Source organism: Brassica napus, chromosome C9, assembly GCF_020379485.1.
Source record: "Brassica napus cultivar Da-Ae chromosome C9, Da-Ae, whole genome shotgun sequence".
NCBI lineage: Eukaryota > Viridiplantae > Streptophyta > Magnoliopsida > Brassicales > Brassicaceae > Brassica > Brassica napus.
Genome location: NC_063452.1, coordinates 4,490,356 through 4,514,952, shown reverse-complemented (window position 1 = coordinate 4,514,952; position 24,597 = coordinate 4,490,356). Strand labels below are relative to the sequence as shown.

The following is a 24,597-nucleotide window of genomic DNA, read 5'->3' as shown; positions in this document are numbered from 1 at the left end:
ACCTTTTTTTTTGTATATTACCAATCAAATTCAATGCTTCATCCAGCTCTAGTTTTAATTAACACGTTGTTTAATTTGGATTTCCTTTTTTGTTAGCTTAACAAACTTAGCCTAATAATAGTGAGGCAAGTTTTTTTACTGGGAATATAGGCTGTTGATAAGGATTTGATCACATGTGGAGGGCTGAGAAAGAAGAGTTGTTGATATCCACATACATTGGATTGTCAACTTGTCGGTGACTCCGCTTTATCTGCTGATTCAAAGAGCTCTGTAGTCTGTTCCAGTGGTTCCTATTATGCTACGTCATTGTACTCCTCTACATTTAATGAACTATTTGGGCATGCAAATGTAGAGTATGTGTACAAAATCTAGTACTTGAAATCGCAACTATTTTTGTACATTCTATATTTTTCATCTATCTACACTGAATCGAGAAATATGTTTCACGCTATGATTGAATTTGAACTTACACCTTCGGTTGAAATAGCTCATGGTTCATACTTCATATGGCGAACATTTGGATGATGTACGAACATTTTGAAATTAATTGATCCATGTTCTAGTGGAAAGAACAAAAAAGGACCACTAATGTGGGTAAGCAAATGTCGGGTGCAAAATGCAAACTGCAAACACGACTATAGTGACATGTAATAATCTAGTGATCCTGGCTATCAGGCTATGCTATGAATTTTATTATTATTGGCGTTACCGATTCAAGACGTAGAAGTATATAGGAATGAACTATCGATTTATGTTAAGCACTGAAAGCTATATATTTTTTTTGTGGCAAAGCTATATATGATCTACTAACAGTATGTAAAAATAAACACTAAACGACGCGGCGTCAGTGAGTTGAGTGGGCAGGTCACCATCGAGATCTCAATTCTCAGTGTCCAGCCGTCAGTGGTCGGTTGAGATCGAAACGTCTTGTAAAGGCCCATAGGCCCTAGCTCGTTATACTATCATCATATCTGTCACGTGATTCTTGGGCCCATCAGGCCCATCTTACTGCTCTCATCTCTCATCTCTCCTACTTCTACATTAACGCACACATACTAACAAACATACGAATACATACCGTGCAGAGTAGATTTGTGTGCGTGTGTGTGTATTGGCTGGATATTAGATTGTGGCTAAGGCTGGGTTCGCGGGTCAACCCGCCCCGCATGACCCGCCAACCCGCGGATCGACTCTATTTTGTAAACTCAAAATTCCGATCCGCATAACCCGCGAAAGAAAAATCGTAAACCCGCACCCGCCCTGCTACGATTGCGGGTAACCCGCGGGACCCGCAGATAATATTAAATTTAATAAATAATTATTTTTATTATCAATTAATTACTTTTTATAATAAAAATTATACATTTATAATTTAAATTATATAATTTTCATTAATTTATATATATTTTTACATATTTTTATTTTTATTTATTTTAAAAAAATTTAGAAAAATAATATTTTTATTTATTTTGTGGGTCGGCGGGTACCCGCGACTCAAATTTGGTTGACCCGCACCCACCCCGCTAAAAATCGACTCAACCCGCACCCGCATGCTGAAATTTGTATATCGATCGACCCGCACCCGCCCCGCGACGGGTCAAACGGGGCGGGACCCGCTGGTAATGACCCTAATTCCCAACTCTAATTGTGGTACGTGTGATTTGGATATATTTATAAGATTGCTTTAAAATATGAAAGTTCTTGCAATCATGGAAACATTATGGCTATGATTCGCTACATTTAAAAGAGTGGTAAAAGTTGCACTGTGTACTAGTAGTATATATCTACTCATTCACGTAAGGCCCAACTTCGTCTATCGTCAGTTTAGGAGCATGATTACACTAAAATACTCTAAAATCAATGTAGGATACGTAATTGCTTCCTTCTTTTTTTTCCTCAAATTTCATGAACATTCAATTTCATCTATTGGATGCTATTTCTTATTTCGTTTTTCTCAGTGAATATTTATGAGGAGAGAACAGCAATAGATGGTGAAACAAGTAAGCATCAAAGAATTTCTTTTATCATAAGATTTATTTAGAATGTGTTGTAATCATGGATAATACTTTTGTCTTTGGGTTTTAGTTGGCTAAAACTTTCTGGTGCGTTGCACGCGTTTCTATGCAGACCCGGATATCTATGTACAATGCCTTAATCAAGAAGCTGAAAGCAATTTCAGAACAAGGCATCCTCAAATGAGCTTTATTTTTATAGAAAGAAAAGATAGCAATTGAAATAACTCATGAGAGCTTTATTCATAAGCAACTAAAAATAAAGGAAATACAAGACTTGAATTGTCACCAAGACCTGAAAATGTAACAATTGACATATATGTATAAAATGAAGAATGAGAGTTGCTTTATGGCAACCCTCAAAAATACATCATTTATTCACATACCAATCATATTTATTTTTTATTAATCTTATCGAATGAAACCCTATTAGCCATTGGTTTGATAACTTTCCTTTGGGCTTCTTTCTAATAGAAGAAGAGTGTAGTTTCAGCTATACTGGAGAGATAACAACCCCCATGGTAGAATCTCCAATGGAGGTGTCGGTACAAAGAAGAAGAGTTGTTGATGTAGGGAAGGACCATATAGTTACCTTCTTCTTTTTGGTTTTTGTTGTTAACAATGTTTGATTCAACCTTTTGCTTAAAAGTTTGATTTGCTTTGTAGACCAAGAATGTGATACGCAATTTCGATGAAACTAAATGTGAAACTAGTAGATTTGCATTGTTTGTATCTTTTATATACGTAATTGCTAGTGTAGTAACATTACATGTATATATAATATAGCACATTAAGAACTAGAAGATGGGAGCATGATACTTTTTTCTTTACCTGCCAAAGAAAGTGTTGGTCCGGTTCGAAGTTTCTCCTCTGAGATGATTCACGTCGCGCTCATTGATGCTGCCGTCTACATTTCTCATAGGTATTAGCATTTCTGCCATGAGCAAGTGAAAGGAACTGACTTTCTCCTTCAGGTGTGAGTTCTCTTGTATGATCTGGTGGTTACTTTCCAACAAATTAATGACTTTCTCAGACAAGTTATGATTCAAAACCATGAGCTGCTCCACTTGTTGCTGCAGCTCTTCTATCTGCTTCTTCTTCCGCATACGAGACCTTCTTGCAGATTCTCGGTTAGAGACCACTCTTCTTGCCCTTCTTTCGTCTGGATCAAGACCCTCTCTGTGGCAAAAGGGTTCTCCATTTGGGTCTAAGTGATCAGAGCGGTTGTTGTTGCTGCGGGTCGACAAGTCTGGTGATATGGACTGTAAATGGACATGGAAGTTAGGGTTTTGTAGAAATGTCGAGTTGAAATTATCGTTCTGTGGTGGCATTCCTTCAAGGATGTCGAAACAATGATGAGAGCGATGGGGACTAGACTCCATGTTAGGTTTTAGATGTCTTATCATCAAAATGGAAGAGAGAGAGAGAGAGAGAGAGAGAGAGAGAGAGAGAGAGAGATAAAGATTAGTGTAGGCGTAAATTAATTAAGATGTTAGATGATATTTAATGGCAAACAAATTTACTTGCATGAAGACAACTTGTACTCACATCTTTGGTGGGTTTCTCTTTAATTAGCATTTGAAACACTCCACTAACCAACTTCTTCTCTCTAGTGATACTTTTTGACAAAATCTAAACATCTTGGTCAAGGATTAATATCTTTTATGGCTTCTTTTGTTTTTAAATTCAATGTTTCGTGTTATTAGTATTTTTACCATGAGGGTTGGTGGATGCTAACTTGCACGTATTTAGCTATCTACATTCACAATTTTACTGGTGTAGTTTCTTTAAAAATATAGAAAAAAAGAAAATGGGAATCGATTCAAGATGATGTACCATTAGTGAATTGATCAAAGTGGCCTACCTACTTGAACAATGGTAATACAAATGTAAAATTGTGAATCATATAATAAGAAAAGAATGACCAAAGTAAACACAAACTACTATAAAGTCAAAAGACATTAATTAATGCATCGTTTTCAGACTGATATTGAGGGATAAACTTGAATTTCGAGGCTAAATAAAGCAGAAACCAAACATATTAAAAAGAGATGTGATGGTTAACAGCTTTGAAACTTGAAAGGGTATGCCAAAATGTAACTAGCGTAACGGAGAGGCAATGTCTTGTTTCCAGAAATGGACAATGGGCCTCTTTTCTGCAAGTTACGTCTGAACCAACCTGAACCCATTGAAGCTCTATCCAGCTCACGTCACAGTCAGGATCCTTACCAGATGTACAAATGCAGATTACATAGTATCCAAAAAAAATCATGATATTATAAGTTGTTAACGTTGAGCTGGTTTCTACACGTTACACAAATGGCCACATTTGGACTCAACAAAGGTGTGTCTCTACTTGAAACTCAATCCAACACTTGTATAGTTGTATATATATATATGTCATCAATGATAGTGTCTGACTGTCTGTACTTGAAACTCAATCCAGCACTAGTATAGTAGTATACACAGATAGGTTTGACGATAACATAGCAATGGATGGTCTTGGACGACGATAGTGTCTTGCCAACGGAATAGTTGGTAAGCCAAGATATTGATATAGTGATATAAGAAAAGGTATAAGGTCTATTCTTTTTGTTAGTATTTGACTTTGTTATGATTTCAAATTACAAGTACATATGTTAATTAATCTGACATATACAGATTAAAAATGCTGTGACGTAGAAAATATTACAAGTGCTGATTTTTTTCTTTTAAGTTTACCAAATGTGCTGGTTATAGTTATTTATAGCTTAGTCATTTTCAAGTGTTGTCTCCATTTCATTATCCAGTTCAAGTTTTTCTTTGTGGTGCAAGTTAATATATGCTAAGGTGCAAGTTTTGTTAGGGATAAATTCATATACTTTGATACTATTATCATCCATACAAAAAAATATTTCAAATAATCTAATAAAGTATATTAAATTTAAATATATAAAATGTAATCAATACAACATTATGATCAAATATTTATTTAAAAACAGAACTTTAAATAATTTAAAATTTGATAAAATTATAAGTTAATAAAATTTTATAATCTAACATCATTTTTATTTATTTAAAAATGTATATTTCATACATAGCAGTAGGCTTGGGCATAATATCCGTAACCCGAAATTCGAACCGAACCCGAACCGAAAAACCCGATCCGTATCCGGTCCGAAATGTAAAAAATATTCGAATGGATCTTGTAAGGTGGTACAAAACATATCCGAACCCGAAGTGTTATTAACCGAACCTGAACGGGTAACTCGAAAAAGCCGAAAAATCCGAAAAAATATCCGAAGAAACCGATGCGAATGTCCAAAATAATATACAATATAATTATATGAAACATGAATATATACTTCAAATATTCAATTTCATATTTATTTTGATATGTTATATAACAATAAGTATTTAAAATTTAAATAACTACCTTAAATACTTAATTATATATAAATAAATATATATTTCTTATGTTTTACTTTTATATTTTAGATTTTATTTCGGGTATATCCGAACCGATCCGATATAACCAGAATCCGAATGATATATGAAAACTTTATGAGTTCTATGATGTGATACAAAACCGATCCGAACCCAATGTGTTATATCTGAAGCCGACCCGTACTTGCAAATTTATTAGAATGGAACCTATGAGGTGTTATAAAAAAGAACTGAAATCCGAAAAACCCGATCCGAACGCTAACGAGTACCCGAAACGCCGAGGCCTAAAGCAGTAAGAGAAAGCGGTCAAGTTGAACCGACGGTTAAAAAATAGTTAATGATTCGGTTCAATTAAACCGGACGATATGCTTAAACCCTCACCAAGTTTAGAAGCTGCGAAACCCTGCGGCTTGTCATCATCTTCCTCCTCCTCTGCGGAATCTCAATGTTCGCTGCTTCAATGAGAACACTAATCTCTCCACCTTTATTCTCTCTTCACCTTCTTAAACCTTCTCTTCTCTCTACGGCTCTTCGCGCGCATAGTTCGTCGGTTTCACACCGGAAACTACATACTGATGCGGCATCGAAGTCGTTCGCCGGCGAGATACACGTCGTCTTCGGTCCAATGTTCTCCGGCAAAACCACGACGCTTCTCCGCCGGATCCTCGCCGAGAAGGAAATCGGGAAGAAGATAGCCGTCATCAAATCGGACAAAGACACGAGGTACTGCGCCGATCGAGTCGATAGCGAGTCACGACGGAGAGAAGTTCCCTTGCTGGTCTCTCCCAGATCTATCGTCTTTCAAAGAGAGATTCGGTTTCGATGCGTACAAGAATCAGTTGGACGTGATCGGGATCGACGAGGCGCAGTTCTTCGGGGATCTCCACGAGTTTTGCCGCGAGGCCGCCGACGAGGAGGGGAAGACGGTGATCGTGGCGGGATTGGACGGGGATTATCTGAGGAGGAGGTTCGGGACGGTGCTGGATTAGATCCCGATTGCGGATACGGTGACGAAGCTGGCGTCGAGGTGTGGGGTGTGTGGGGAGAGGGCTTTGTTTACGTTGAGGAAGACGGGGGAGAGAGCGACGGAGTTGATCGGTGGAGCGGATGTGTATATGCCTGCGTGTCGGAGTCACTATGTGAGCGGTCAAGGCGTTTTGGAGACCGCTCGAGCCGTTTTGGATTCTTCCCGACGAAACGTAACGCACGATGTAGCAGCGACCGTTTTGTTTAGCTTTTAGCTGTTGCGAAAATTCAATGTACTACTAGCTTAATTAATTAAAAGGATATGGATTTAATCCGACTTAATAAACCTACGATGTCCTCTTTTGTTTATATGTATGTAATGTAATTAAAGATTTATCCAATACAAGTCTGATAGTATCAGCTCACATAAACTAAGCTCATCATTTGCTATATAATCTGACCATCAAAACAGTGTAGATATTGCATAACTCAATTCTATAGTGTTTCAATGTTCACAATAAAGATGTATGCAAGTGTGCTCCTATTTGGTTTCAGTCTCTGTGCCTCCGCTTCTCCCGCCTTGACTCTTTCCGGTCTTCGTCCATGCTGTACCGTGAAGAAGAGGAGTCCTTGGTCTTGTAATGCTTCTTGTGGCTACTTCTATTCTCTCTAGAAGATTCTCTCCTCTTTCTTCTTGATCTTGAGCTTCGTTTATCTCTGCTGTGGTAGTCACTTGACGAGTCGCTCTCTGAATCATTGTTTCTATGCTTATCTTTCTTGGAACGTCTTCTCCTCCCTTCATCTCCTGAGGAATCGCTCGAAGATAGATCGTTTCTTGGCGACTCCTCTTTATTTTTTGTACTCTTTTCTTCACCACTCCAGTTTCTTGGCGACTTCTCGCTCCTTTTTGTACTCTTTTCTCCTTCAGACCCGAGTTTGAGGCTGCTCGTCTTCTCCTCTGGTTTTTCTTTCGTTTCAGGTCTTCTCTCAGAAGATGCATCGGATTTGCGTTTGGACTTGCTATCTTCTTCCACTGGCTTGGTTCCTTCCGGGTAGGTGACATTAGAAGGTACTTCGAAACCCAGTTCTTTCCCCAGAGATTCTAGAAAATCACCAGCTATGAGTCGGTTTAATGTGGTTGCAGCAGCCGCTTCATTCTTCTTTTCTTGACCCTCTTCTTTCTTTCCATTCATAGGTTGTTCTTCATCATCTTCAGAATCATCAGAGAAAATGGCCTACAAGTGAACATAACCGGATATTAATGGACTGAAAATATCAAATCAGGTTAGCATAAACATTCTCGGACACAGACACCCTCCTTACCTTGTAAAGATCAACAGGTCTCTCCACATTCTCCACTTGTACCTCAACTTCAGGCTCTTCTACTGTTGTCTCTTTCTTAGGTTCTTGTAGATCAGATGCAGCTTTCACTGTATCCGGCAAGAATATGAGAGAATCCATTTTGTTTCTTGCTCGCGGAGCAGTTCCCGGCTGTAAAATTAAAGGGAAAATGTTTATACCAAGTGTTCAAAGAAAGTAAGATTTAGATGACATTCAGGAAGGAGGAGAAGCAAGGACAGGTATTTACCTTTCCCATGAAAGGATCAGGAAGGTCAAATCGTTTGCACAGAAGAGGTGCAGGACGCCATTGGAACTCTTCCCTTTTAGGGTATGTCTTACTTGATTTCATGTCTACTACTCCACTGTCTTTAATTTGCTGTTAAAATAAAAAATTTTAACATATGTATGAGCATAGAATAGCCGCAATGAAAATAGAGACATACCTCTGTTCCACCAGAAGTAAATTGCAGCCCTCCTGCAAGAAAGTCGATAGGCCGTTCAGTAGCCCGTCTGACCTCCTTATAAGCTTTGCCTTTCTCAATCGCCTCAGCTGCAGCCTCAAAGTCCAGCCTCTCTTGAGCACGAGCTGATTCCGACATGCTGTTAAATCTACTGGAATCTGTTGTACGTAACCCTCCTCTGTATTTCTCCTTGAGAAACTGCTCAAATCTTTCTTGTTTTGCCGGGTCATCTTTGAAGGGCTTGACAGCATCCGCTGCCTCTTGCTATTTCAAGGAGAGAGAGAGCAAAACAGATCTAGAATGTTAGTGCAACGGAAACAAAGGCAGATCACTTCATTGAAACACATATACCAAGTTGATTAGGCTAAATTATTTAAGGAGTGAGGTTGTTTACTTACAGATGAAGCGGATTTGGTGAATGTGTCAGAGAGATTGGTGGGGAATTGGAAGGATCCTCCAGAAGAAGCAGAGGTTTCAGTTTCTTTCAAACTTTTCTGCAGTGGCCTTTCTCCTAATAAGCTACCACGCTTTTCTGCACTCATTTTCTCAACGCTTAGAGGGACCTTAAAATCTAATTGCAGATTACTTTGATCACCGCGCTTTTGTTGCTCCTCCCACAGCCTTCTTACATAGTAGTCATGACCGCTACCTCCCGGAAGAAAATCAAACAGCTGATTTGATTCGTTCTTCTCTCTAGAAAGATCCTCGTACAGTTTCCCGCAGCGGGAAACAAATGTTGCAAAGCCATCGATCAGAAGTTTCAGATTCTTATCTTCAGGGGGAGAAACATCTGGCGGAGGAACAGCAGTTGGCTTAGTTTCAGCCTCCCGAGGACCAAGAAACTTATGCCGAGCCACAAAGTCTTTGGGGATTTTCGGAGGATCAAATCTAGAAAAATATAGAAAAAAACAAAATGACGGGAATTAGAGAGAGTATCATGCACATGAAATTAAACAACTGTAATCAGAAATTATCGAGAGCAAGAGCTCCAGTGGACATGGAATTGTGTGATGACATTGAGTTAAAAATATTGTTATACCTCTCTACACTGTAGTCAGAATTCGAAGCAGCTCCAAAACCTGGCAGAACATTATGCTCTTTTGCGGTTAACCTCAGTGTATTATCATTGTGCGGTCTTACTGGCTGTTCATCTTCTATGACATAAGTCTGATTAAAGTCATAACCTGAAAGAATTCAAAGATTATCGTAGCATTAACGCTTTGTATAACCAAAATAATTTACTTTGACCTACAATGGTTTGTAGGTCAACCATGATTAGGGAAACCCCACAGAGATACTTGGATGCCTATAACAAAGAACAACCATGATTAGGGAAATAGCCATTATGTCGTTACCAGCATAGACATCTTCATCCTCGACATCAAGCTCCTCAAGTGCGCCAATGCCAAAACCAGGACCAATTTTTCCTGCTGATTATTCAACTCATATTAGAAGCAACCAAAAGCTGGCATAGAGATATGCAGTAGAGCATGTACGTTTTTAAAGCAAAGAAGAGGAAAAAATGATAAATGGTGAGTCAAGATCTTACTGTTAGGTCCGAAAAGACTTTCCTTCATTGACAATGGTTTTTTGTAGCCAGCCTCCTTACCGGCGGACAAGCGAGATCTTTTCTTTTCTGTAATTCAGAAAAAATGCAAGTCGATGACAAGAATGCTCTGACAGCAAAAACATCATAGAAGTCCAAAACTAGATACCTCTAAACTCAGGAGCATGCTTAAAAGGATCATATCCTAAACCATGCAGGTCCTGCTTCGGATTGAGAACATATACCTGCAACGAATAGTGAAGGAACAAATAAAATCCTCAGAATTAATGTCTCTTCTGCAGCAGATTAGAAGTTGTACTTACAGTCCTAAATTTATTCTGAAACGAAATTAAGATTGGAAATTACATGGAAAATATGAATTGTAGATGTATGACAGCAATAGCAATTACAATCAACAGCATAAAGCTCGTTTGCAAAAAGAAACTAGAAAGTTGACTCACAGGAGTGGTTTCAGAAAATTTAATATCTTCATTAATCTGTGAATCCAGAGAAGTTTTCACTTCACTCTCTAAAACCAGCGAGTCCGAAGATCCCTTAGTACTCTCATCAGCGGAGAAGGCTAAAACTGCTTTTCTAGCTTCCCTACGAGCATCTGCACCGTACCAAAGAGAAACATGTTAAAAACATGGATTAACAAACTCAACGTACAGAGCTAGGAACAGAGTAAAATCAATAAAAAAGCAGAGTAAGGTCTTTGAATTTCCAAGATGCATGTTAAACAAATTCAAACCTGAACCAGCACGCACATCCTTTATTGAATGACCACGCCGCCATCCCATCTTTAACAACAGTTTGACGCCTGAAACAAAAGAAAGAAGCATATGCGTGAGATCAGGATTTCTTTACTTAATGCATTGGAGAAGATAAAGAGAAGCAAAAAAGGCTATCATCATGGTTTTGATCTCCTTGCTTGGTATAGTTTTTCAAATATAAAAGAGGCTTTCAAAACTAACCAACTGATTCCGAAACTGGAGCAATAAGTTCGTCATGTACTGGGCCAGGAATGGCTGATGGCCTGTGATACAGTAGAAAGTTATCACAAACGATTCATAAATACACAGACATAAACTTCATAGCCAACTCAAATGAAGAAAAAGAATCTAAGTCATAGCAATTTCTTAATTCTTATCGAAATAAGACTATTACACAATGTCTAAAACATTATTACGCCTGCCAAAGCAAAAAGAAGCAACCCTGAAAAAACAACCTAAACATAGTTCCTAAGAAATTTCCAGATTATTGTAACGTGTAGTAGAAAGATTAATAAGAAATAGAGGGGAATCCGATCTACACTTGAATTCTGATCAGGCTACAACAATGAATGACAAAATAATATGACAAAATAATATACAGAGACCTTTCATGTCGTTCTTTCTCGGCTTGCTTGCGAGAATGTTCGGCTGCTGTAAAACCAAATGTGTCAAATTGTGAACTCGCAGACAATGATTGCCCCTCCAACTCCTGAAATACAAAGGAAATTAGAGTTTATTAACTTCGTTCCAAATATTGAACGTCTTCCACAGAGAAAAATAAAATTACCCACTTTCCATGTTACCATTGAGAAGTGTCACAGCAGGATTATGCAATACATGGTAATCAAACTTTAACTAGCTTAGTCACTAATGAGTTGAAATAAAGGTTTAAAGAATCTAACAAGGAGAAGAATATGAAACATACAGCCTTTTCATCTTCATCAAGGAAGTCTGAAATATTCTGCTTTCTCGCTCCAGCTCTGTTCTTCCTTGACGACGTAAATGACTGCGGAGCCCAGCCTGCAATTCAACTCAGATTGTAAACAGCAAAGCACAGATAAAGATCTATTCTAATCACATCCAATTAATTTAAAAACTATACCCTCTTTTGACCCCACTGTATTGTAATACCCAGCAGAATATCCACCAGTAAATGCTCCATGGAACCTTCTCCGACCTTCTTCATCAATCACCTGGGCATGTTCAACTCAAGAACTCAGCAGCTTCCCACAGAATGTTACTATATTCACAGAAATCAAAAAAGGCTCAATCTAATACCTACATATATATGTATATATATATACACATTAATATCTGAGAAGAAACACAGCAAATACCAAAATCTCAGCTACATATCAAACTCCTATAAACATGATTCTCGGTATAGAGTAATCTTTCTTCCCTATACATTAAGTTAGAAACAGGCTGACATGTTCATGGAAGCAAAGCGATTCTCGACGATGCTTGATTTCTCAATTCATCAGCAACTAAACAGACGAGTAGAAGAATCAAAATATCTCACCTCTTGCTTCCAAGCAGGGAGAGTTCTAAGGTTCCCCGAAGCTCCCGCGACTGCTTTCTTCTTCCGGCTACCGATCTCATCCTCTCGCTCTATCGGCGTCCCGTGAAACACGAAATCATCCTCCTCTAGCCCCATTCTCTCTTCCACACCGAGGAGAAACACCAATCCCAGAATCTTAGGACTCTCCGGAGACGATGAAGAAGATATGGGCCTAATTTGGGTTATTTTTTGCGGCCCATTTAGGTTTTCGATTTTATTTATAAAAATTAATTCCTGTTTCTATTAAATCACGAAAACTATCACCACGCGCCTTCGAGTGGGACTCACGCGCATCTGCGTTCTCCGTTTGCCCTAATCTCCTCCGATAAGAGATCTCGCCGCGACTCGTCTATTTAGCGATTCGTTCCGTGTCGACTCGGTTACGGTGAGTCCGATCATCCCTATCTCTGTATCCTCATAAGCGAATCCGTCGTGTACGCATAGGTTTAAATTCAAGCTCGATTGATTCTGCAGATCTAAACAATGGATCCGATGGATATAGTTGGCAAATCCAAAGAAGACGCTTCGCTTCCTAAAGGTTAGCTTTTTGAATGTCCATCGATCACTAGCTTTGTGAATCTAGCTCGATTAGCTTGAGAAACTATGAGTGGTATATGTTTGATTTCAGCTACGATGACTAAGATTATAAAGGAGATGTTACCACCTGATGTTCGTGTTGCTAGAGATGCTCAAGATCTTCTTATCGAGTGTTGTGTAGGTATAAAGATCTATGCACTCCTCCTTGTTACTATCTACTTGGAGGAAAAGTTTTTGATTGTGTTTTTTGTTCTTGCAGAGTTCATAAATCTTGTATCTTCAGAATCTAATGAGGTTTGTAACAAAGAGGATAGACGAACGATTGCTCCTGAGCATGTTCTCAAGGCACTACAGGTTTAAAAGTCTTATCCTTTTGTCCATCCTTTCCGTAATAGGAAACAATTTTTAGCACAAAGACATGAACTTTGTTATGAAACAGGTTCTGGGTTTTGGAGAATATATAGAGGAAGTCTATGCTGCTTATGAGCAACATAAGTATGAAACCATGGTAATAATACTTCTCTTGATACTTGGAAGGATGAAGTAGAAACCCTTTAACATGTAAACTTTTTGTAAATTATGCAGCAGGACACGCAGAGAAGTGTGAAATGTAACAGTGGAGCTCAAATGACTGAGGAGGAAGCTGCAGCTGAGCAGCAACGTATGTTTGCTGAAGCGCGTGCAAGAATGAACGGAGGTGCTCCGGTTCCTCAACCGCAACATCCTGAAACCGAACATCCTGAGACTGACCATCCCGAAACCGACCAGAGAAGTCTGCAAAGCTAATTGGAACCTTAAGGCTTTCTTCGCACCATCGATAGGCAAAAATAAAAATGAAAAGAGCATCCTTTTAACGTTCCTTTGTAAGTGCAAATGCATATGTCTATATGCTCTTAGTATTAGAATAATATAAGTTAGTGTTTTATGATCTGGAAACACTTGTGATTCAGATGTAGTTAGTAAAGCGTTTATTGTTTTGTGCTACTTCTATCCCGAGTACATATGGTGGATCCGATTTAATGAGTTTACGGAGGGAGTTTTATCCAATTCCTAATGTTTGTAGATTGGATGGTGTTTAGTGATTAAGTGTAATTGTACCGTTAATAAGAAGCTAATATAAACCAAGATTTGTATACATTATGGATGATTGTGTTTAGTGATTTAGTTAACAAGCAATGTTAAAAAAAATCGTTTGCGGTAGTAAGTGTAGGCCATGGTAGACTGATTTTCTAAATATCATTTTGAGGAAAAGTTTCATTTACTGATGATTTGTTGATGTGTAAACCGATTTTTATAACACTATGATGATTCAATGTGATACAGTTGATCAGATATGATATAGATTGGTTGAATCGTATATCTTAGTACGGTCAATGTATCTTTATGTAAATCCATAACTTTAGACATGTAAACAACAGTGTTTTTAAAACTGGACCGGCTAGCGAACCGGAAATTTTTTGGGTCATGGGTCATTGTGGTTCGACCGGGTCTGAACCGGGTTCGATAGGTTTACTTAGATTAAACTAAATTTAATGATATTTTTATAAATAATATGTATATTTTAAAAATAATAGATCATATCAAATAAAATGTTTAAATTAATAGTCATAATGTGTAAAAAAAACTTAAAAATAACAATTAAAATCTAAAATCAATATGAAAAGCACATTTAAACGTTATTCACAAATTTTATACTCTAAATTTTCATCACCTTTAAAAAAAATTATATACACATTGGGTAAAAGTTATATTTTGAAATACAAATTTCAGAAACGAAAATGTTTCAATTATTTAAAGTCTTCAAAAGAAGTGATCATGGAAGAAATTTTTTAAAAAAGTGAGAAGTAGACAAAAACAATATCTTGACGTGAATATTAAACTTTGTGATTCTTGTAATTTATGAGTCGTAGAGACGACAAAAGAAAAAGCCGAGAGACAATATTTTATTAATCTTTGATAAATCTTATTTTTACTTAAAAAGGAAGAAAAATTAATTATTTCATTAACAAAATTTTGGCTTATATACGGACCGGAGTTTGGCCGGTTCATTGGGTCGCCGGTTCCCGGGTTTTCGACGGTTCGATAGGAGTTTTAAACTGGTTCGATTTTAGTTGGATTTTAGCATTAATCCAATCCGGATTATTTTCGGTTCATGGTTCAACTCGGTCCGGGTTTTAAAACACCGGTAAACAACTATCGACGAGGTTTGAAATAAATAATAGACATGTTACCACACTTTCGTATATTTAGGTATTTCATGATATAGTGACTTTGTAGTCTTACTCAATTATTTGTTAGTATCTTTTTGTCTTTTTACATTTACGAATAGACATGTTTTACCACTTTCTTACTAAAATGAATTTTAAAAAAAACTGATGAATGATGGCATCATTGAAACATATAAAGCATAGGGTGTGTGATTCGGATGAATTGGAGAAGGGCAAGGTACTTGGTTTACTAGGACCATCACCGGAAGTAACGTGTCAGTTCGCAGGCCTCGGTTTACTCTGCACCCGACAACAACAAGAATCACAACGGAGCTATTTCTATTTATGACGTCTAAAACCAACTATATAACTTCATATTCATTTGTGTTACAATATTATACAATTTGAATTATAGGATTGTTTTTATTCTTCGATATAAGACAAAGCCTGTCGAATGTTGTATGCCCATCAATGGCATGTCACACCAATCTTTATTTGAGAATATTTTGTAATGATTCGAAACTATTGAAAATTTTGATAAATGAGAATTCACACATCATTAAACTTTCCTGTATAAGTCCATTACCACACACAATAGTATTAGACATAATGATTTTTTGGGCTAGACATAATGATCTGGACAACAATCTATCAATATCTATCTATATATATAAAAAAAAAAGGTTTTTTCCTCCCGGTGAAGACACCTAAGATGTCATGTCACAAAATCGGTTATTGTAAGCGTGATACGTGTCTAGGCCAATGAAACTATGAGTTTCATTTAATCTGCACCGCGATGGTTTTTGGTTGGATATTTACATATTTGGACTGTAAATCAGATTTTCTTCTCTCTTGGGTATTACACGTCATCAAAACCCACAACAAACTTTGACACCGTTACAGAGGTTGACGACATTCAAAGGTCGTCATTGAAGATTTAATTAACACATCTCCCCACTCCTAACGCAATCTCTCACACAATACATACTCCTCTATTCTTCCATGAGCGAATCTAAAGCTATAAATATGTTAGTTTCTCTGCGTAAAATTCATTCGTTATCATTCTACGTTTAGAGATTCATCAATCATAATCATCATAATGTACAAAGATCCATGTCTCTTTTCAATATAACATATGAATGTGGGTTAACCCTCTCTGTTCATGTGAACCTCATCAAAATAAGTTGTCTAAAATTGGACACTATAATTTTTAAAAATGTATTAAACACTCTACATTCCTTATCATCTTATTCTATTAACTAAAATTATTAATAAAATGTTTAATAAACCAAAAGTTCTTTTTAATCAATAGTTTAATTACAATCTAAAAAAAAAATCATCAATGTAAAATTATTTTAGCACACAATATATAATATCATCTAAAATACATACACTTCAGAAGAAGAATAAGAACGATTTTTAGTGATATTGTGTCTTCAAGTTTTATTGAATGCAAATAAAAAGCGTAAAGATTATGAAATTCCACCATTTTCTCACGAAGTTCAAGATTAGAAAATTAAAAAACATAGAAAAATATAACCAAATATTAATACATAATAGAATAAAAAAAAACGTTTGTACGAAAATAACACCACAATAAAAAATAATAATAGATAATGAAAAATAAAAAAATAATTGTTAGAAAAAATAGAGTAAAATACATAAATAAAAAAATAATATAAAAATGAATATTTTTATATAAAAGAGATATGTTAAGGTATTCTAACTAAATAAATGTAAAATGTGTTTTAAATATTTATGTCAATAATTCTAAAAAAAAACTATAAACATATATCCACAACTGTGTAAAAATAAAATATATAGTTATATAGTCGAATAAGAGACACACGATATAAAATAATGTAAGAGAATGAATAAAACTAGATAACTTCAAATTAAACAAATAAATCAACAATTCTACACCATTAAAATAAAAAACAAAATAAAACTTCAAATAAACAATCTTATTAATCGTAAGGAAAAATTTAGTTAATTGTAATGAAAAAGAAATTGAATAAAGAATAACAATCAATAAAATAATGATTCATGCTAATATAGAACAAAACATTTTAAAATAAAAACAAATATTAAACAAAAATCAAAAATATTTACTCTAACTATTTAAATTATTTTAAAATTATCATCACGTCCGTAGGGTGGGTCAGCCCTAGTAATTGATGTAATTCATCTGCTTTGGCACAAAAACTCAAGTTCCTGAATAAGAAGTAGAAAAAGAAAATTAATTGGGATGAATGTTCGTTTATAAGAACTTAAGAAGCAACCAAAGCACCTATCTTCTAAACTACATGAGGTGTTTTTGTATATGTTAATGTCGTGTTAACATTAACGGGAACTATAATGGTCGTGGTTTGTTGAGAAATATCTTTTAACTCTTTTTTTTTTGATCTAGAGGTATCTTTCGTCTATGTAAATATTAAGATTAATTTTGAAAAAAAAAGGTGCAATACACGGATGAATCATTTCTCTAGATATTCAGATGAGACCTAAAACATGGTTTCATATCCGCATAACCACACATATTTAGTTTCATGAGGTTATTTCAAATCTTAATATCTTTGAAGTCCGTCTGCCACTAAACCACTGTCGTGTGGTTATTTTAAATTCTTTTTATACTGTAATTATAGATATATGTGATTAAGTGATGGGACTGTACTTTGGTACATGGAATTTTACACAAAGTGCTTTGTAGTTGTTGTTTGCATATAGCATGCGTGATTTAAGTTCCAAATGGTGTTTGATGCATACAAACTTGTAAATCGTCACAGAACTGGTATGTCAAATAGTTTGAGTTGTCGAGCGTCTTTTTTTTTTACTTTCCTCACTAGTATAGATGTACACAGTTTGAAAACTTCTTTTAGATCTTTAAATGATTAGAGAGTCTGTATGTAGACTTAAGATTTTGATATAATATAAAGGAGTATATGATAAGTGTACTAAACACTTTTTTACTGTATGAAAGAAAGATTGAAGTCAAAAAGGGGAGGAGTCAAAACAAAATGAGGCTCTTAGTGATTACCCCACATCGAAAATGAAACAACAACAATAACACACACTTTGTCTCCTGATTCCTTTCTTCTGTCATTTTCTCGTGTTTCTCCCAAAGTATTCAACAAAAACACAAATCCTAGTTATCCTTTAGTAATAAACAAAAGTAAGTATATCTCAAAAGCCAGGTTAATAATACTGCAAGCTATCAAATAAACTGTAAGATTAATGGTAGTATTCAGAAGAGTGGTATTAAGTGAGGGTAATGGAAACAATAAAGATCATGACAATGATTAAGTAGAGTTGAAAATATCATACAGAAACAAAACCAAAATATTTATTATTTTCCTCTTTAGTGTATAGAGTACTAGTAATTTTCTATTCGGAGCTAAAATCAATCCCAAGTCGAATCACTTGACACCTATAATGAACTAAAAAGCAAAAGACAAATCTACACACAAAACAAAAACTATTACACATTTCTCTCTTTTTCTCCTTTATTTTCCAAAACCTTCTACAAAGATGATATGGTGGGTCAAGTTACTGTCGAATCTCTGTCAAATGTATTATCTATCTTCTCTCTCACACCAACACACTCACAACGACAAGAGAGAGAGATATAGAAAAGAGTAAAGAGAGAGAGATAGAGAGAGTCACCAAACAGACCAAACCCTGAAGTTAAATTCACACCAGCTACTTTGATCATTAACCACATCCATAAACACACACACCCTTTCTCTCTTTTCTTGAACTACAGCTTCTTTCAATGGCGAAACCAAACGCACATGACTTTGCCTCCAAGAGACACAACAGTTTCCACTGGACAACCAAAGTCGGATCAGACGAAAACGACGACGTTTCTTCCCGTAACCCTCTCCCCGACAACACTAAACCCGTTCCCAAACACAACCCTTCCTCTTCCAAAAGAAAGCTCCAGACTTTCGCCGTCTCTCGTCTCCGTTCAGTCATCTCCTCTCTAAGCAGAGCCCGACCCGGCAACAACAACTCCGGACTCGGGTCCCGGGTCGTGGGCACCCTCTTCGGATCACGCCGCGGACACGTGCATTTCTCCGTCCAGAAGGACCCGACTTCCCCGCCGGCGTTTCTCATCGAGCTCGCTACTCCGATCAGTGGACTAGTCAAGGAGATGGCTTCAGGGCTCGTGAGGATCGCTCTGGAGTGCGACAAGGCCAAAGAGGAAGCTAAAGAAGACGGTGACCGCCGTCCACGGCGGTTGGTGGAGGAGCCGGTGTGGAGGACTTACTGCAACGGGAAAAAGTGCGGGTTCGCGGCGAGGAGGGAGTGCGGTGAGAAGGAGAAGAAAGTTCTCAAGGCGCTCGAGATGGTTTCCATGGGGGCAGGAGTTTTACCGGAGACGGAGGAGACATCCGGCGGCGGCGGCGGTGGCGGAGGAGGAGAGATAATGTATATGAGGGCGAAGTTCGAGAGAATCGTGGGGTCGCGTGACTCTGAAGCTTTCTACATGATGAATCCTGATAGCAATGGGGCGCCGGAGCTCAGTATCTATCTGCTCAGAATCTGACGAAGAAGATTATCATACCAAAGCCTCTACTTCAGAAAGAGGTTTATCGGTTAAGGAAGATTGTCCGGTTTAGTTACTTTAAACTGTCGGTTAAGTGAGAATTAAAGTAGTGATGTCTCTCTATTAATGCAATTCGGTTTAGATGAGGATGTGATCGATCGATGGATGATGTGTTAGAGCAAGTTGTTTTTCTTTTTGGGAGGTGGGTTTAGGAGGTTTTAAAATTTGGTATATGGAATATGTAAATGTATAAATTTCACTTTTTAAAAAAATGTGTAATCTTTTTGTTGTTTCTAAAATGTTTTTAAGTTATCATGGAGGCACCCAGGCTGTAGAATCATAATGATTAAAGTCTTGATTTGTTTCACATTTCCATTAGCATTTTGGTCACTAAACTATGATTAAAAGTGAGAAATCATCATTGGTTCTGTCTGATCCAAGAATAGTAATATTAGAATTTAATGGTATAACCATTGGGATTTCGGACCATATATTATAAAGAAATAGTCGTATCCAATATAACGACGCATTACATTTATTTTTGTGAGATATTCCGCTATGTGGTGGGTCAATCTATTAAATTCGGGAGGATTAGCTTCCACACATATTGAGAGATTGGGTACACAAATGACATACCAAACTCTATACTAGTATTTTAGGTTATGATTGGCGACAACTGATTCGCGGATTTCAAAGCGGTATTTCGAAAACCGCACTCGGTTCACCATTCACACTATCTTGTTTTCAAATGCGTTTTTTTGTATACAGTAAAACAAAAAACGCACTTCAAAAAATAACAGAGAGAATAGGCTTATAAAAGCAATAACGCTTCTCAAAAGCAGACCGCATATATTAACCAGCGGTCCAATGAAATCCGCACTGGTCAATAGCTTTTTTCTTATTTTCGATTTTTAAAATAATATTTTAACTCTATATAAATACCTATTGGACAATACTATACTAACATTCATTCTACACCTAAAAAACGTAACATTTTTTGATTCAACCGTTTCCAATATTTTTTTTTCCTGAACTGACTCAAATAAATTGTTTTTTCCTATGTTAAAAAGTAAAATTAGTTATAAAATTAATACTAATGCACTGAATTTAAATTAAACTGGAAATATGTTAAATTTCAACTAAGTAACGTTATATATACTAATACACATACATATTATTGTTATACTGTTAAATTAGTTATCTTTTAGTAAATTTATATAGTAGCTATGCATTCTAAATAATGCAGTCAATCTTATTGTAGTTAATTGAAAATTTAATAGCGATGTGCACTTCTATATCAAATACCTAAAATATAAATTATATACTAATTCTTTTAGTTAAATTTAGTTTAAGTAAAATTATTAATAATCTTTACAATATTTTTAAATTTGTATTTTTAAATAATTTTAGTAGCTAAATTTATATGAACATAAATGTAAATTAAAAGTTTATTTAAAATTATGTATAAAACAATTATGATATTATTGCACGTTGGTGGGTTATGCGGGGCGGGTTGACCCGCTCCACGTAATCCTACTTTATCATGATACTGCTGTTCTGGCAATTTATACGACACGCGGAGAACAAATGGTGCAAATAAGAGATAATATTGCAAATATGTTGTGAGAAAATCAAAATATTCCATAATGTTTTTTTTGTATTTTACTTTTTTAATATGTATGTAATTTAAATTTTTAATTCAGATAAATTTTGGTATTGAAATTTTCTAAATAAGGAAAAAAAACATCAATAACAGTAAATAAATTATTTTAACTTTAAACTATATTGATTTCATTGATATTTTTGTTTAATATTATTTTTTTTATTATTCAATTCCGCAAACTATACATGTTCACCAATCAACACAATTCCGCACCGCTAATTTTGTCAAAACCGCACTTGTCCCGCAAACCGCACGAACCGCAGTTAGACCGTACCGCACTTAAATTCCGTCCCGCTAATATTACCAATTCCGCGGTCACCATTCGGACCCTTAATGTCGAGGAGCTTCTGCTTTGTTTTTATTTTCATTGTATATTCAAACTAATTGAAAAGTAAAACTTGGTTACATTACAACTCATAAAACAAAATACTCATATATAGTAATTGTTTCCATATCAAACTTTGTCTTTCCCCAGAAAAAGCAGGCGTTTATACATTCACAAAGCACAGATCCGAGTAAGATTACACTGCACAATACTCTAGGAACGTGTTTTCTTACTTTTGCTTTTTTCTATCAACGTTAAAGATCAGGTTTCAAAACTTCTGTATGAGAATTTGCAAAAGAGACAAAAAGCTGACGTGTTCCAAAAAAAAAAAAAGACAAAAAGCTGATGACTACGGCTACAACAACTAAGATTATAAGGAAAAACATGAAGGAACAAAAAAGGAAGACACATTAGTAGTTGATTGCTTTCAAGAATTAAAATAAGGGAAAATTAGAAAAATGAGACACTTTAATCTTAAATTTGTTCCAATAAGACTTGTAGAAGATTATTTAGGTAAATAAGATTTATATTCTCTTTAATACCATTATACCCTTATAATTAACCTTAATTAAAATTTAAATTAATTCGTAATTGATTTAAATTTTAATAAAAAAAAAAGAAAAAACCACAAAAGGATTAAAAACTTGTTTACCCTAATATTTTTTCACTCCTCTTCTTCTCCGCCGTGTACCTTCAAGCCTTCAACCCTTTCAATGTCAATTTAGGGTAAGCGGAGAATCCTTATTTTTTTCATCGTAAATCATCAATTTTTTTGTTTCTAATCTCGTTTTTATCTTTCTTCTCTTTGTTCTCAGATACAATTCAGCGAATTGGGGATTTGTTCTTTGGTTTGTTAGACGGTCCTCTTCTCTCTCTACGGTTTCGTCGGACGGTATTCTTCTCTCACTACAGGTTTCGTCGGACGGTCCCTTCACAGTTTGATGTAAGATCTGGTCTAAACCACATTGCAGATCAGGCCTGACATCGAAAGGATCGAGAAATGGGTGTTATGCATTGCTTATGATGATGAGAAGAATCCTTATCTACCGAAGGTTTTCAAACAGAGCCATCTTTGGAAAATTCTTCCCTAAGGTTCTACTTCATTCTTTGCCTGAACTGTCTTTGATCTTTGATCTGATATGTACATATAATGAGCAGAGCGCTGCTAGAGCTACTGTGCCAGGAGGTCCAAGTGTACCATGTAGTACAGCGAAGGCTGTGGAATGGGACGCTGCTTGGTCACAGAACCTTGACCTGTCGGGTTGTGCGGCTCTTGGAGTTCATGTTGCAGCTTATGAGGAAGATAAAGCCGAAGGTACCCGTCCTAAGAAGCTACAGGCAGAGAAAACTGCAGAAGGCATTGTTTGAGGATTAAACAAGGTTTATAATGAATGTTTGCATCGCACTTTTCTCTTATTTTCTCAAAAGACAATACTTTATCATCTTCCGTAGGGTTAATAAGTGCCAATAAGTTGTCTCTTTAACTTTAGGAGTTTCTGAGGATGTACCTAAGTTTCTGGTGATTTTCTATTTGTTTTCCTGAATATGAATCTTTCTTCTGTTACAAAGTTTCAACTTTTTTTTTTCTGTATGATGTATCGTTCAACTGTGTTCAGTCTAGATTTGTTTCAGTTCAGTTTTGACTTTTGAGAAATTAAGTTTTGGGAATTCATACACCTTTGAATTGTTCAAACTAGATTTTGGTTCATTTCTTCTCTATGTTCTTTAATTGGGTTTAAAATGTCTATAAGCTAAATATATCACACAACAAACAATTAGACTTTGTGGCCCAATGGATAAGGCACTGGTCTACAATATATCACACAACCAGAGATTATGGGATCGATCCCCAGCAGTCTCTTTTGTTTTTGTTTTTTAACGCTATCAGCCTCAACAACACGGCTCCTTGTTCAAATTGTTCCTTTTGATTTACACCAGTACGAAGAGGAAAAGATCGGAGAAAGATCGTGGGAGTAGGAGAAAAACGTGGGAGAAAATATTCTATGAGAGATTTAGGGTAGATTTAGTTTAGATTTAGGAAACATCTTTAACCAAATATGTAAGTTTCCATATTTTTCGGATTTGTCTAGAATATGTAGCCTACCTTACGCAGAACATAGTAGAGTAGATGAGAAACACATTCTTCATTAAGCGTCACATAAGGTAAAAGGCAGAACATATTATGACAAATAATATAGATAAGGTATATCATTGCGTTGTAGCTATATGTTGTTATCAAGCTGTAGGTAGATTGAAGACAATTTTCTTGATTATAACGTAACAGATTATAGTTTCGTTAGAATATATAAGAAATATTAGTTTACGCTATATACCCTGGATATATCTATGTATAAAACTTAGTATCCGATTTCTAAATTAAGTAGATTACTAGAATGTGTTTTCTAATTGTAGCTAGAAAATAAAATAAAATATGATTCAACTTTTTTCAAAAAAAAAAAAATTAAGCATATATATTGTCATACTTATGTTTCCAATAGTCTTAATATTTTTTTACATTTTTAAAATTCAGTTTACTATTTTTCCCATAAAAGAAGGGTAAAACATGTCTAGAATTGCCAAAAATATCAGAAGTACTAAAAGGACAAATAAAAGTTGAGAGTGTCTCATTTTTCCAATTTTCCCTTAAAATAATTCATGGGACATAAACCTGAAAGGATAGAGATTGTTTTGGAGACAAACGAGCAAAAAAAAAAAAAGAGAAACCATAAAATTAAAATGCAACGATTGTGTTCTTTACTGGCTTACATGTAAAATTTCATGTTTATCAATATTATCAAACCTATGACTGAAAAAAATAGTTGATTGCTTTATATCCTTGTGCATATACTAAACATTCGACTACAATTGTCTTCTCCAGCTGTAGCGTTTTGTCTTCTTTTTTCTTGTATCCAACCCTACCATTGACGGCTATGAGATAGAAAAGAGAGACACCTAATGAACTAGTGAGTAATTATACTTTTGCTTTATATAAAGAACCGGCTTTAGCACATTTCAAGTTTTTTTTAAAAAAATTCTATCTATTCTACCTTATTAAATCTTAATATTAAAAATGGGATTCTTAAACTTTTATGTGGGTTATTCCTCGAGCCCTATTCAACTCAAATCTGAAATCTAGGCATTACTCTTGTTATGCTAAGAATCTCTCTAAAAATAGTTCAAGAACACTAAACTCATCAGGTTTTCATGAATCTTTCTAGTTTATCAAACTA

General features: G+C 35.7%; 5 protein-coding genes and 1 pseudogene across 7 annotated transcripts; 4 read left to right on the top strand and 2 right to left on the bottom strand.

The window, feature by feature from the left end:
• Positions 1-2,230: 2,230 nt before the first annotated feature.
• LOC106359503 (basic leucine zipper 43-like) lies at positions 2,231-3,494 on the bottom strand. The gene has a single exon (XM_013799190.3). The coding sequence runs from the start codon at positions 3,416-3,418 to the stop codon at positions 2,840-2,842; it is 579 nt and encodes a 192-aa protein (XP_013654644.2). The 5' UTR covers positions 3,419-3,494; the 3' UTR covers positions 2,231-2,839.
• Positions 3,495-5,594: 2,100 nt separating this feature from the next.
• LOC106358723 lies at positions 5,595-6,773 on the top strand (annotated as a pseudogene).
• LOC106360523 (G patch domain-containing protein TGH-like) lies at positions 6,747-12,271 on the bottom strand. Of its 2 annotated transcripts, none has more exons than XM_013800135.3 (16): positions 12,048-12,271; positions 11,628-11,718; positions 11,451-11,545; positions 11,131-11,234; positions 10,727-10,788; positions 10,504-10,572; positions 10,214-10,365; positions 9,922-9,997; positions 9,756-9,842; positions 9,562-9,636; positions 9,246-9,390; positions 8,605-9,094; positions 8,189-8,470; positions 7,993-8,121; positions 7,728-7,895; positions 6,747-7,639 (listed from the first exon to the last, which is right to left on the bottom strand). In XM_013800135.3, exons 1-16 carry the CDS (start codon positions 12,180-12,182, stop codon positions 6,956-6,958), a joined length of 2,844 nt encoding a protein of 947 aa, XP_013655589.2. In that variant the 5' UTR covers positions 12,183-12,271; the 3' UTR covers positions 6,747-6,955. The 2 variants fall into 2 exon arrangements, with proteins under 2 accessions (XP_013655589.2, XP_013655590.2); XM_013800136.3 differs by having other exon boundaries at positions 9,562-9,633.
• Position 12,272: 1 nt separating this feature from the next.
• Positions 12,273-13,758, top strand: LOC106360524 (protein Dr1 homolog). 2 transcript variants are annotated; one of them, XM_013800138.3, is made up of 6 exons: positions 12,273-12,471; positions 12,561-12,624; positions 12,715-12,804; positions 12,883-12,977; positions 13,063-13,131; positions 13,212-13,758. In XM_013800138.3, the coding sequence occupies exons 2-6, from the start codon at positions 12,570-12,572 to the stop codon at positions 13,407-13,409; spliced, it is 507 nt and encodes a 168-aa protein (XP_013655592.1). In that variant the 5' UTR covers positions 12,273-12,471; positions 12,561-12,569; the 3' UTR covers positions 13,410-13,758. The 2 variants fall into 2 exon arrangements, with proteins under 2 accessions (XP_013655592.1, XP_013655591.1); XM_013800137.3 differs by having other exon boundaries at positions 12,274-12,471; positions 13,209-13,758.
• A 4,393-nt stretch (positions 13,759-18,151) lies between these two features.
• LOC106360526 (protein MIZU-KUSSEI 1) lies at positions 18,152-19,691 on the top strand. The gene has a single exon (XM_013800139.3). It carries the CDS (start codon positions 18,603-18,605, stop codon positions 19,377-19,379), a length of 777 nt encoding a protein of 258 aa, XP_013655593.1. The 5' UTR covers positions 18,152-18,602; the 3' UTR covers positions 19,380-19,691.
• Positions 19,692-21,779: 2,088 nt separating this feature from the next.
• LOC125593317 (asparagine synthetase [glutamine-hydrolyzing] 3-like) lies at positions 21,780-22,873 on the top strand. Its single transcript, XM_048769773.1, has 2 exons — positions 21,780-22,459; positions 22,526-22,873. The coding sequence occupies exons 1-2, from the start codon at positions 22,388-22,390 to the stop codon at positions 22,733-22,735; spliced, it is 282 nt and encodes a 93-aa protein (XP_048625730.1). The 5' UTR covers positions 21,780-22,387; the 3' UTR covers positions 22,736-22,873.
• Positions 22,874-24,597: the final 1,724 nt, after the last annotated feature.